This window comes from Heliconius melpomene, chromosome 17 (genome assembly GCF_056956725.1).
Source record: "Heliconius melpomene rosina isolate 202511_hmr_F chromosome 17, ASM5695672v1, whole genome shotgun sequence".
Lineage (NCBI taxonomy): Eukaryota > Metazoa > Arthropoda > Insecta > Lepidoptera > Nymphalidae > Heliconius > Heliconius melpomene.
The window spans coordinates 10,697,992-10,710,921 of NC_140405.1; the positions used below are offsets into that span (position 1 = coordinate 10,697,992).

Consider the following 12,930-nt stretch of genomic DNA (forward strand, 5'->3'; position numbering starts at 1 on the left):
CTAATTTATAAAACATTGTGTGTTCAGTGGCGAAACTCAACACCGCCGATCTCTAACAAATCTTACCTTAACTTTCTTTAAAAGTGTTTCAATGTCACACAATAAAATTGTTGCCAAATGATAAATGAATTAAGATTTATTCCATCAGAAGCTATTTACCGACCAGGGGCCTGCAAAGTTTCAAAACCTAAGTTCTGTTGTTCGCCGCAAACTTTGATTATTTAAGAGGCTTTTATACGAACTCGACGTCGGAAATGTTTTTTGTATTAGACCTCTTGAGGGGAAACCTGTGAAATTAATGTTTAATACCTTTTTACAGGGAAAAAGTTTGCATCGGATGTGGGTTATCAGATGTTAATTTGAAAATGCGGTTAAACAATGGTTTTCTTCAAAGAAATGTGAAGTGAAGCTGTGTTTGTTATGTTTGATACACTTGTCGCTGTCGTAGAGAGAGTCTATCTGTAAGGGTACGACGGTAGTGGGTTTGATACTCACTCGGAGCAATTAATGATTTTTCTTTCCCGGCACAGGCAACAAAACGAAGCGCGATATTAGGTTCCACCATTTAACACGTACAGATTGCCAAAAATGTCTTCATTCCAAAGAGACTGAAAAATACAATATATTAAATTTCATATCTTAATTCAATAATTCTATACAATCTATATATATAAAAGGACTTGTCCTCACTGACTAAGGTAAGACGCACGCACAGCCGTAACCGCTGATGGTAGAAACGTGAAATTTGGACAGATGTTTACTTTCGTAATCTGGACATCCACTAAGAAGGAATTTTGAAAAATTTTTACCCTAAAGGGGTGAAATAGGGGTTCAAAGTTTGTATGGAAAAAAAATTAAATAGGCACCGATTTTTATAAAATTTGAAATTTACATTTTTAAAAGTATTTAATTGAACACGTGTTTCATCGTTTTCTAGAATTCTCCCCTTAAGGGTGCAAATAAGGGGTTGAAAGTTTGTATAGATTTTTTTTTAAATCGGCACCAATTTTTATAAAATTTGAAATTTAGACTCTTAAAAATATTTCATTGAACACATGTTTCGTGGTTTATTAGAATTCACCCCTAATTACGCAAGCGAAGCTGCGCGCGTCCGCTAGTTATATATATACAGTACAGATTATACAGTACATAATAATCAAAATAATGCTTGAACTAAATTTTTCATGATTATATCTATACCATATAAGCCTACTCGATCATTTATTGACATACAATTTCGATGCAATCAAAATGGCAAGAAGTACATCAAAGCTGCATAATCCTATAGAAAAACAATTCAACAAAATAACAAAATACCATTATTATCTATTCGCTATAATATTTTCCAGTAAAATACCTATATTCTGGCATGTCCTAAATTTGATCTTCCTGTCGCCACCGATGGACTATGATTGTAATGTGGGCGAGGGAGGGAATTCGTCGAGGAATGTCTGTCCGTGCGACCGGCCGCAGTGGGACAGGAGTGTGTTTAGCGAAACAATCCCAACGAAATTTGGACTATTTTGCGAAAACATTTGGTTAATTAGCTTTACGCAGAGCATGATGTATGTGGGAATGTTGGTTGGAGCGCTCGTGTTTGGATTCTTGTCTGATAGGTTTGCTTATTATGTGGTACCTATGTTTTATTATGTTATTTTATCTTTTGTTTATTGTAGTATAAAAATACATACTTCCGCATTAAAAAATAAAACAAAAACATAATTTATTTTTCCAGATATGGTCGACTTCCAATATTTTCAACGAGCTGCTTAGTCATCTTCATATCTGGATGCCTGGTTACCGTTATGCCCACCATGACTGCGGTGACATGCATGCGCATATTGGAGGGCATTGGTACTGGGGGCGCTGTTATCACCTCCTACGTATTATGCATAGAATATACAGGCACCAAATATAGAGAAATAGTTACAGCTTTATTTCATATACCTATTAATATAAGTCACATGACTTTGCCCGGAGTATCGTATATGTTGAGGCACTGTGATCATCTGCAGCTAGCAGTGTCTATTCCCATGCTGTTCTATGTGGCTGCACAGTGGTTGGTGATGGAGTCTCCCAAGTGGTTGATGGATAGTGATCATATTGATAGATCTGTAGCCGTCATGGAGAAATACGCAAAATTGTAAGTACGAGATAAATATTTTTTTAAACAGTTTTCCCCACTTTACGTTGAATTTTCGAGCCATTGCGTGTTGATTGGCGGAGCTCAACGCCGAGCTTTTGCCTTGTGACTAGAGCGGCGAAATAAAAATATTAATAAGTAACTATTCATTCCACCGAATGGGAATCGAACTCACAGCTGTCGCGCTTATAGTAACGCGTTTGTGCCATAGCCGGACGGTCTCAAGATAATTAGATGAACAATTTATTTGACTGATTTAAGGAAATACTAATATTGGTAAAAAGAGAAAGAAATAAGTGATGTGTAAAATATGTCAAGATGATAGGATAATAAAATATGTTAAGGTAAAACGATGGTAGATGGTAAAATTTAGCTAAGATTATATAAGCCGTTGTTATGCAAGAGTCGTGTATAACGTATAATATGTTCCCTCTAGGAATGAACTTTTGCTTTTGTAATTCAGTTTATTTCTTGGCACTTATCTACTCTTACGGGAGTGAGTGTAAAACTTATAATATAATATTATGTAACTATAATTCATCATTTTTCAAATCAAATTAGCTTTTTAAGAAGCCTAAGTTTAAAAGAATGTTTATACAGGGTGGAAGAGGCAGCGCTCCTTTTACTGAAACTGCATATAGGGTTAAATATTTCAAACCCAGAATTAAAAAAAATATCAAGGTACCTCAACAGTTTGGACGTAGGATTTTTTTTCATTTCACGATTTTTATCCACACCTTTCGTGTGACGCACACATAAGTGTACGACGTTGCCGCTTTGACACGTAAGTGTACGCGTACCTATGTTATACTTTACAAATGGCGTTTTATTTTAAAATGATAATTTTATTATTTATTTTGTTTGAAAAAATAACTTTTTCATTTTTGGGAATTATTTTGTTTCTAAATTATATTAGGCTTTTATAGAGTAGTTAAAACTGTGGTTTCATTTAAAGTGGTGCTGACAATTCCATCCTGTATATGTGTAGTATAAAAAGCAAATTAAATTTAACACATTTATATTTCAGCAATGGATATACAATCGAAAGCATAAAGGAACAAATCGAAGAATATACCGCCCAATCCGCTAGAGCTAGCAGACGGATTAAATTTTGGCAAATGTTCAAGCACAAAAAAATCGCACTCAACTTCATTTACATGTCCTTTATATATTATCTCTGTGGAATGGGCTACTACGGTGTTTCGCAATTTATAGGGAAAATGAGCGGAGATATACATTTGAATGTCGCCATATCTGGTGCCTTATTATTACCTGGAACTATTGCGACTATTTTTTTACTTAAAATCTTAAACAGAAGAACATTCTTGATGTCCACAATTTTTCTATCGGGCCTATGTATGCTCATATCTATTTGTATTCCTTTACATTGGGTGAGAGTTGTCATAGCATGTATATGTAATTCTTTTTTCTCCATGTCTTTTGTTATAGTATTTCTTTACAGTGTTGAACTATTTCCTACGTCAGTAAGGAATTCAGCTTTAGGAGCATTATCTGTTTTATCAAGAATTGGTCAAATAACTGCTCCACCCATTAATGCACTACCAGAGAATGAGGCTGGAGGAATATTTGGTGTGCTAGCATTATTTGGAACTATATTTTGTTACTTACTACCGGAAACAAAACATACTGAACTGCCATCTACATTAGACGATACTGAAGTTCTTTCACGAAAAAGGATTCCGGTTGAACCAGATGGTTAATTATTAAATGAAATTAAACTTGAACATGTAATTTTAATTTTTAAATAGTTTTATTACACTTTTATAGGTTGATTTTGATTTTAAAGATCTTTAGATTCGATTTGACCTCAATCAGTAACATATTTAAATAATATGGTACTTACGTTAAGTTCCGCTACTCAACACGCAATGCCTCCAGAATGCGACGGAAAATAGGGAATGGATTGTCTTAACACGAGTTTCAATCTGCTTCTCCTGCTGTGTGCGGGATATAGCGTAAAGCTGATTTTCTTTTACGGAGCTTAACTTAGACCTGTTTTTTTAATTTTCTTTTGTTCCCATTTCTTTATTGATTACAATCCCCTAATGCTCTATCTTTATATTAACTGAATTTCTCTACCAATAATAAAATACAAGGAAAAAACTTCACCGCTATAAGAAAACATCTTGTGCGTCACATAGTAAATATTTAAATGGCGAAACGAAACAATTTGCCTCATCTATTTTTGACCAAGAAATAAAATATCGCTAATAAGCCAACATTTTTCCCTGAATCCCTCGACTTAGGAGAAATGCTATAAAATATGCTCTCTCGTGACAATGTTATTTTCAATAAGCTCTTGTAATGAAAAAAGTTTTTAATACCACAATACCGCCATGGTTCGACAAAGTTGGAGTAATAAGTGGCGAGTAAGAAAATGCTTTGGAGTTTAACTTTTGTAATGCTCGCCCGAATTGGGTTATTACGATTGTAATACTAAATGATTGATTTTGTTTATAATTATTGGTTTTCTTTCCAAGCTTCTATATTGTATGGTAAAGTGATAGTAAATAAAGTCTTGGGACTAATTTCTTTTACTAATAAACTATACTTTAGTAGTAAAAATGTTTTATTTAGAAAATTGATTATAGCCAAATATTTAAAAAATATTCAACAGTGATTTATTATGAAACAATAAAAGCAATTTTACGCTTTTTTCTGCCGCAGCAGGGTGAGCTTAGGTTTACGTAGCTTATCTAAAACACTGATGCCAATTTTCGAGGTTAATTGGCGAGATTCAACACCGCTTTTCGTCTAAATAAATGAATTATGAGTGGGAATCGAATGCACAACCGTCGCCATAATGACCTCAATATGAAACAATGTAATACATAATTAAGCAATACTAAAGTTTCCATTCCACCTAAACCATAAATGAGAGGTTTACCAAAATCCTCCAAAATCCACAAATAATCTAGTGACGCTACAAAGGATTGCCATACTAAAGTTCTTAAAATTAAGTCTTCTAAATCAATTTCCACGGCCATTATAAACAAAGCTGCAGACGATCCTCTATAATCCTACTCTGTGGGCGTTCCAAACCCTTAGGGTTGAACAGTAAATTTACTATACTTGACCCAACTTGTGATAATAGATGGAGCTACAACCACACCCTGATACTGATGCAAGTTAAGACATGGGTATTTGGAGATATTTCTCGCTTAAATTTTGTTGTAATTCTTCGGGGATTCCCGGAATGGGCCTTAATTTAAAAGTTTCAATGAGATTCATTTCGGGTGGCCAAGATGGATAGTATTTAGTTTAGGTAAGTTACGGTATTTATCTTTTTAAAAACAAATTGTTCGGGAGTAAGCTTTGGAAAGTTTTTCTGTCCATTTATTTGTTTTGTTAAAGTTTTACAGTTGCCTGTTTCAAAGTATTGTTTAATTTATCTTTGTATTCTTCTGCGAATATTTTAATGTAATTTTTACGACTGAGGGTATAAAATTATTACTTAGATAAGAAGTAATTCGTAATTAAACATGTGTAATATTGTTTAAAATATTAATTTCTTAACTTAACAACTTTAACTGAGGAAAAATACCAAATAGGATTTGAACCCACAACTAGCGTCATACATGTAACATATTGCCCTTCAAGCTTTTTTACATAGCAGGATAAGGGGATCTAGCATTAGAACAGTCGTTCGTTATTTTTCGCCCAAATACAAGACACCGTTTGGCGGCACTCAACGCCGTCATGACGCCGTCTTCGAGTGGGAATTGAATCCACAACATTGTAGTTACAAAATCAAATATAAAATAGTAAATGAAAGCGAATCTTGTTTTTGAAGTGTTTAGTATTCTAGACGCTATACAGTGTTATGTATCTAACTTGTAATTATCTAAAGGGACATATTTAAGCATGATAAAACGTGAGTGGACTACGTTTTAAACATTATCTTTTTAATTAGACGAAAATCGTATGGCAATGAAAGCTAATTAAGCTTTAGAGTTTATTACTATACCCTTATCTAATATTATGAGTATGTTATTTAATGAGGATGTCGTGATACAAGAGCGCAAGTATGCGACTGTAAACGTGGCGGTCGTGGGTTCGATTTCCACTCGGGGGAACGAAATATTTGATTATTTCTTTTGCTCGCTCCAGTAAGGAGACAATGCGTGACGTTTAGTTCGACGATTGAAAACACTAGATAAGTCTTGTGAATTCAGCGTAAAGTAGGTAACAAAAGTCTTAATGAGAACGGAGTGTCTTAACACTATCATTCCAGGTTCCCTCTGCCTAACTTGCTATGTTGGGATATAGCGTGAAGCTATAAGCTATATTTCCGCTCAATTTTTAAGACATTGCGTAGATATTAGATGACGATACACAACATGGTACTCCAGACTGAGGAAATGAAAGTAATTGCTTCTTCCGATTGGATATGGAACCCAACACACAACCTCACTATAAATACTGTATATTTTATTCCAAAATTTATATTCAATATTATATATATTCCAATATTATATATATACTAGCGGACGCGCGCAGCTTCGCTAGCTTATTTAGGGGTGAATTCTAATAAACCATGAAATATGTATTCAATGAAATATTTTTAAGTCTAAATTTCAAGTTTTATAAAAATCGGTGGCAATTTGAAGATTTTTCCATACAAACTTTCAACCCCTTATTTGCACCCTTAGGGGAAGAATTCTAGAAAACGATGAAACACGTGTTCAATTAAATACTTTTAAAAATCTAAATTCCAAATTTTATAAAAATCGGTGCCAATTTAATTTTTTTTCCATACAAACTTTCAACCCCTATTTTTTCAAATTCTCTACTTAGTAGTCTATGTCCAGATTACGAAAGTAAACATCTGTCCAAATTTAACGTTTCTACCATCAGCGGTTACGGCTGTGCGTGCGTCTTACCTCAGTCAGTGAGGACAAGTCCTTTTATATATATACAGGGTGGAAGAGGCTGCGCTTCTTTAATTGAAACTGCATATAGGGTAAAAAATTTCAAACCCGAAGCTAAAGATATTAATCAAGATGCCTCAACAGTTTGGACGTAGGATTTTTTTTTCATTTCACGATTTTTCTCCATACCTGTATTTCGTGTGACGCACACATACACATACTACTACAAAAATACTACTAAGCGTTGCCAAACTTCTACTTTTCATTCGTCAAAACAAAACCGAACGAGAAAGAACGATATCTCGCGTTCTTTTTCACGCAATTACCTATTTATTATAAATCTAAATAACGTTCAAACCTCTTATTAAAATTGTTTAACAAAATCCTACTTTAAGTCAATTTATTATATCACCTTTATTATGAAATTATTTAGAAATACTGCATGGTTATTGAACCACCCACAAAGTTATATTCAAAATTTTTAACACACAAAATGATATTGAACTACGATAGATAGGTACTTACATTTAACATTAGTTTTACATCGTCGTTGTCGCATTCTCCTTTTACTATCACTAATATTTACATCATAAGTAATATTAAAAACTCAACATTTGTTTGAAATGTCTTAAAAAAATGTATGTTTTGATAGTACACTCAAATACTGACACAATAGTTTCACATTTGAGAAAAATACTCAGTAATCACATCATCACGATCACGAAACATTCATCACGATTTTAGAAATCCGATTAATGATAAAATTAATATTAAACAACATCCAAATAATTTAAAACACTTAATAATTATTCAACGTATAAAATCGAACAAAATAATGTAAATACAACAGAACTTAGCCGTTCCGCGGCTAAGTTCTGTTCTCACACAGATAATTAAAAACATTGTAATAGTTGCCATTAACTAAAGTACTTATCGAATATACTATTAAATTTTTTATTAAGATTTTCATTATTATTTATATTTGTATGATTATTTTGATAGAAAATCGTATAAAAATTAAATATTAAACGAGTTTTATAATGTTACACGAGGACCTGCGAAAACTCAATACGAAATAAATTAATATTTAGTAATTATTTGTAAATAGTATTGATAATTTTATTAATTATTTTAATATCAAATCATGCGTAAAAAGTATAATCTACATTTATTATTAAATTATAGTGTTATATTGCACAATCAATAAATATTAAAAATGAATTTTGTTATCTGTACAAAGACCCCGCTCACGCCGCACCGATTACCGGGGATTCCCATAGAATCGGTGCGGCGCGTACATTCTGCGCAATAGTAGTTGGGTCGGACTATAGCTGAATGCTATTTACTAAACCATATAAATACAACGGGTTATGGGCCCAGACCACGTTGTAACAATAATAAAGAAGATTGCATCAATCGTAGAAAATTAGAAATACTGGCGAGATTAAAACAGCGTTACTTCACGCGACGCTTCGGCTTTGGTATTGAAATTTGGAGGTTAAGTTGCCGGGAAGGAATAAAAAAGAAAAACAAGCAAAATAAACAATCACAATGAAAAGGAAACAGCACAGTAATAAAACTGGAAGGAGTAAAAAATTGGAATGCTTGGAAGTTCCAAACCATAATACTACTACGGGGGGAAATTGTGTCATCATCATCTGCATTTATTGTAAAAAGAAATGCTACAATTAAAAGAAATATTAAATGTTTCAAGTGTAATAATATGGGTCATTATCGAGCTGAATGTAATGTGGACAGAAAATGTAATATTTATTGTTAAAAAAAGTGAAAAAAAATGCTATTATTGTAATAATTTTGTAAACATGTTAAAAATGAGTGTTAGTTTAAAACGGGAACATAAAAAAATGTGTTTGTAGTGCAACAAAAGTAAAATTAAAAACCTAATAGAAATAATTCAATAAAAGTGTGTGTAAAGTGTATTCCTAAGTGTTGCGTTAATTTAACATCAGCTCGCCGCCGTTGCCTACATACCTACGCTAGTTGCTGCGACTCGATTTCTTGAATGAAGCGTGTGCGACGTTGCCGCTTTGACAGGTAAGTGTGTGAGTGATAATATAACACTTTACAAATGGCGTTTTTTTTTAAAAGGATTATTTTATTATTTATTTTGTTTGAAAAAATAACTTTTTCATTTTTGGGAATTATTTTTTTTCTGAATTATATGAGGCTTTTATAGAGTAGTTAAAACTGTGGTTTCATTTAAAGTGGTGCCGTCAATTCCACCCTGTAGATTAGTCCAATATTTAAATATTTGTACATACCGTTTTAATTTCTCCACATAGCACCAGAATAAGCCGGCGAGAACAGCTGTACGCCACAAGACAGCAGGCGGTTGGCTGACGTATTATTATTGTGAGAACGCTTTGAAGGCGCAAGTGCAACCACTACAATCTTGCACTAAATAATTATTATGGCTTACTCTGTTATATTTTTTTAAGTAACACGCTTTATCCCGTACATAGCAGGACAAGTAGAGGAACCTTAGTGTTAAGGTATCCAGTTTCCTACTAAGAGCAAATTTAGAAATATTTGACGTAACTTGAGGGTGTTGAGTGGTGGAAAATAATGCTATGCTTTTCTTTGTTGGGTTACTAGGGTGATTAAATAAGAATATTTATAGTTTAAGATATTTTTAGCTTTTTTCCCCCATATATGGGGGGAATAAATGGAATGGGCAGAATAAATTAATTTTAAACAGAGGTGAGTCCAGTCTCCAAAAACGTTTTGAACGCTGCCACCTTAAATTAGCTATGCACGAGTTGGGGTATGAACTCATTTATGCTGCTGTCGAGTAAAAATGGTGACTATGAAGTTCCACGGTACTTAATTTCACTTTTATTAATTTCAGAGTATATCGTACTATCAATCTCAATAAACAGTGAAGTTATATTGAAAACCAATTATATGAAAATAGTTAATTTCCTCGAGTGAAAATTGAACCCACGACCGTCGACGCCACGACAACCGCCACTCAGTTCATCTGTTTATATTATCCAAACCTAACATCTTATACTTAGGTAGGTGCTGTATAACAAACAATTTATTCGAGCAACGTCAGGTATTTCAACTAGTTTCCCTCAAGAATGTATATGCATATCCGCATACATGTATGCCTACGTACAATTGCTCGTAACCGCAAGACAGCGGGTGGCCGCGGTGACGTATTATTATTGTGGGAAAGCCTCGACGAGCTATCTAGGTCATAGGAATAATTCCAGTTCCACCTTCCTTTCCAAAATAATCTTGATCAAATCATATTTGATATGGGTATTGTGGATTTAAATTTAATTTAAATCCTATAAGTTATGAAAATCCTGTAATATGTATGTTTGAATAATTTTCATGATATATATTATAGGCATAGTTTAAAACTAGGGGGCATAGAATGCTGAAATTTAGCGTGTAGGTTCCTTGGAAACTGTAAACACAAAGAATTCCAAACATCCTATAGGAAAGTAGAAAAAGCATGTAGAACGGGATTTTATAGTCTACATAAATAAAGTTGTCTTTTTGATAATATATAAGAAAATTTAAGTGTTTTTTACCCTACTTACTGTTTACAATAAAGAGTACTTAGTATACTCTGCTCTCCGTTTTCCTCTCGAATGTGAAAAACCCTCACGAGAAGAAAGAAGCTCTTCTAATGGCCTCTAGCAAGTCATTCCACAACCTGACTTCTGAGACTGCAAACGAGTCAGCCATGTATCCTCAAGTGTGATTGTTGTAGAAAACATCAGATTTGTATTTGAATAATAAAAAAAATCTCGTTATATTTAAGTTTATGCATCCTGCATGTAGCAGGGTAGGTAGAGGGGGCCTAGTGCTAAAACACTCAGCTCCCTACTTTTCATCCAATTCCTGGAGACAGGCTTTTGCGGGATACGCGTGAAGCTGGAAAATATATGTATGGCTAATTTTCTTATGTAAGGTACATATATATATATATATATATATATTTAGATTGAAGAAAAACAAAAAGACAATTTTCTATTATATTTTTTATTAATAAATAACTTAACTTATGTAGATGTTGTGTATGAGCAATGACAATATAATTTAATATTTCTAAAATCACATAGTAAAGATAAACTAAAAGTGCAATTTTACTAGAATTTTTCCTATAAATTTAAAGTGGTACTCTCTTTTTTCTGTTTCTTTCAGATAATTTTAGCTTCACGCTTCACCCTGTATATAGCAGGGTAGATAGAGCAAGACAGCCTTGTGTTAAGACACTCCATTCTTCACGTTCCCTTGAAATTCAAGACACTTCTTGTTAAATCTTACACTATGGCATCTTACCTTAATGGAGCCGGAAAAAAATACATTTAGACCCCCTACTTGAAGCTTCAATCTATAGCTATCACGACGCTGCCTTATTGCGCTATTATATGAACATAATATTAAATAAGGTCGTTATCACTTCCATTTTCCAAATTTCCTGCAGTCATTAATTTAATTTGCATCAATATGTGACGGCGGCGTTTACGGCGTTTACAGCGTTTGCGGAATATTCCACACGAAATCTACTATGGAAAAAAAGAAAACGAAATAACGTTCCACTGAGTTATCTCCGCCTGTCTCACAAAAGGCGAGATCAAGATAAAAAAAAGTTCAAAAAATTTTGACATCAATATTTTTTTCTCAGAAGTATACTTTAATTGCGAAAGCTTATTAAAAAAAACTTCAACTATTTTTAAGTAAACCGACGACAAAATACAGCTTATTATTATTATAAATTAACACAAGTATCCTAGATATAAATTTAAGGACTCGCTGACAAGTACTGCGGTAATATTGTAGTGCCATCACATTCGTTGCGGATCAGCTTCTTATTATTTCTTTTTATTTCTATTTCTAGTTTGTACAATGAAAATAATTTCATGGATTTAATTTCACAGATTAAAAATATAATTACGCATAAAAAAATGCTTACACAACAACTTGCCTACAAAAAAAAAGGTATACGTAAAAAAAAACCATAATATATAACCTCTTCTCGATTTAAGCCTTGCATTTTCCTTGGTTATATATGTATTTTGATCTATAACAACCGCGTATGAAATAAATTTAAGCTGAATATCATCAATTTGGGTGTTGGTGGTATATAATAAGGTATATATCTGATAATAATATAAACAAAAAAAAATACGGCAAGAATTTTCACAATCGCGCTGACAAAGTCGTTCGTATGAAAGCACCGTAAGCTTGTTACTCAGTAGTCCTCGTAAATTTAAAATTAATAAACTATTCTGTGCAATTCTAGCTAGCTATCCACTGAAAGGCTGAAAAAGGTTTTATGAAATTTATTTCCCATTGGTACAGTGGTCGATGGTAAAGGCGATGGTCGTAAGTTAGAATTCCAATAAGGGGAATGGATTATTTTGATAAAGATATTTGACGAAATTAGAAAGAAAGACGTATCTTGCGTGGTTTTCTCAGTCTCTCCCATACTATAGACATAGCGTGAAGCCAATATTAAAAAAGACCTCTCTATATTGATAAAAAAGAAAATTTTACTTAAACAAAATCATTTGTTCCTAGTGCATTGTAAATAACTATGCTACAACGATTTAATACAATTTTAACACTATTCGTTAAATTTCATGATTGATTCGTACACATTATATTAGACATGGACATTTCATTAATTTTAGGTAAAGTTATAAAATTAATTATACATTAAAGACTAAGGCTTCTACAATATAATTTAAAAAAAAAATAAGATATACTGTTAATATGGCTTTAGCGATTTTTACACAATATTATAAATGAAATTAATATCGAGACTAATCGCAATTAATGTGGTTAATATTGTATTAATTGTATTTAATTCGATTAATATTTAAAATTTGCATTTTTCGAATATGTACGAAC

General features: G+C 32.8%; 1 protein-coding gene across 1 annotated transcript; it reads left to right on the top strand.

Annotated features, from left to right (window-relative positions):
- Positions 1-685: 685 nt before the first annotated feature.
- On the top strand, positions 686-3,864 carry LOC146530242 (solute carrier family 22 member 3-like). The gene is made up of 3 exons (XM_085200715.1): positions 686-1,616; positions 1,736-2,143; positions 3,171-3,864. Exons 1-3 carry the CDS (start codon positions 1,252-1,254, stop codon positions 3,862-3,864), a joined length of 1,467 nt encoding a protein of 488 aa, XP_085056841.1. The 5' UTR covers positions 686-1,251.
- Positions 3,865-12,930: the final 9,066 nt, after the last annotated feature.

What these genes read in the sequence shown, in the direction of transcription:
- LOC146530242 (XM_085200715.1), top strand. Translation starts at nt 1,252, where the DNA reads ATGGCAAGAAGTACATCAAAGCTGCATAATCCTATAGAAAAACAATTC. An exon ending in TTTGGATTCTTGTCTGATAG is followed by an intron (nt 1,617 to 1,735) that starts GTTTGCTTATTA and finishes TTATTTTTCCAG; the next exon opens with ATATGGTCGACTTCCAATAT. An exon ending in ATGGAGAAATACGCAAAATT is followed by an intron (nt 2,144 to 3,170) that starts GTAAGTACGAGA and finishes TTTATATTTCAG; the next exon opens with CAATGGATATACAATCGAAA.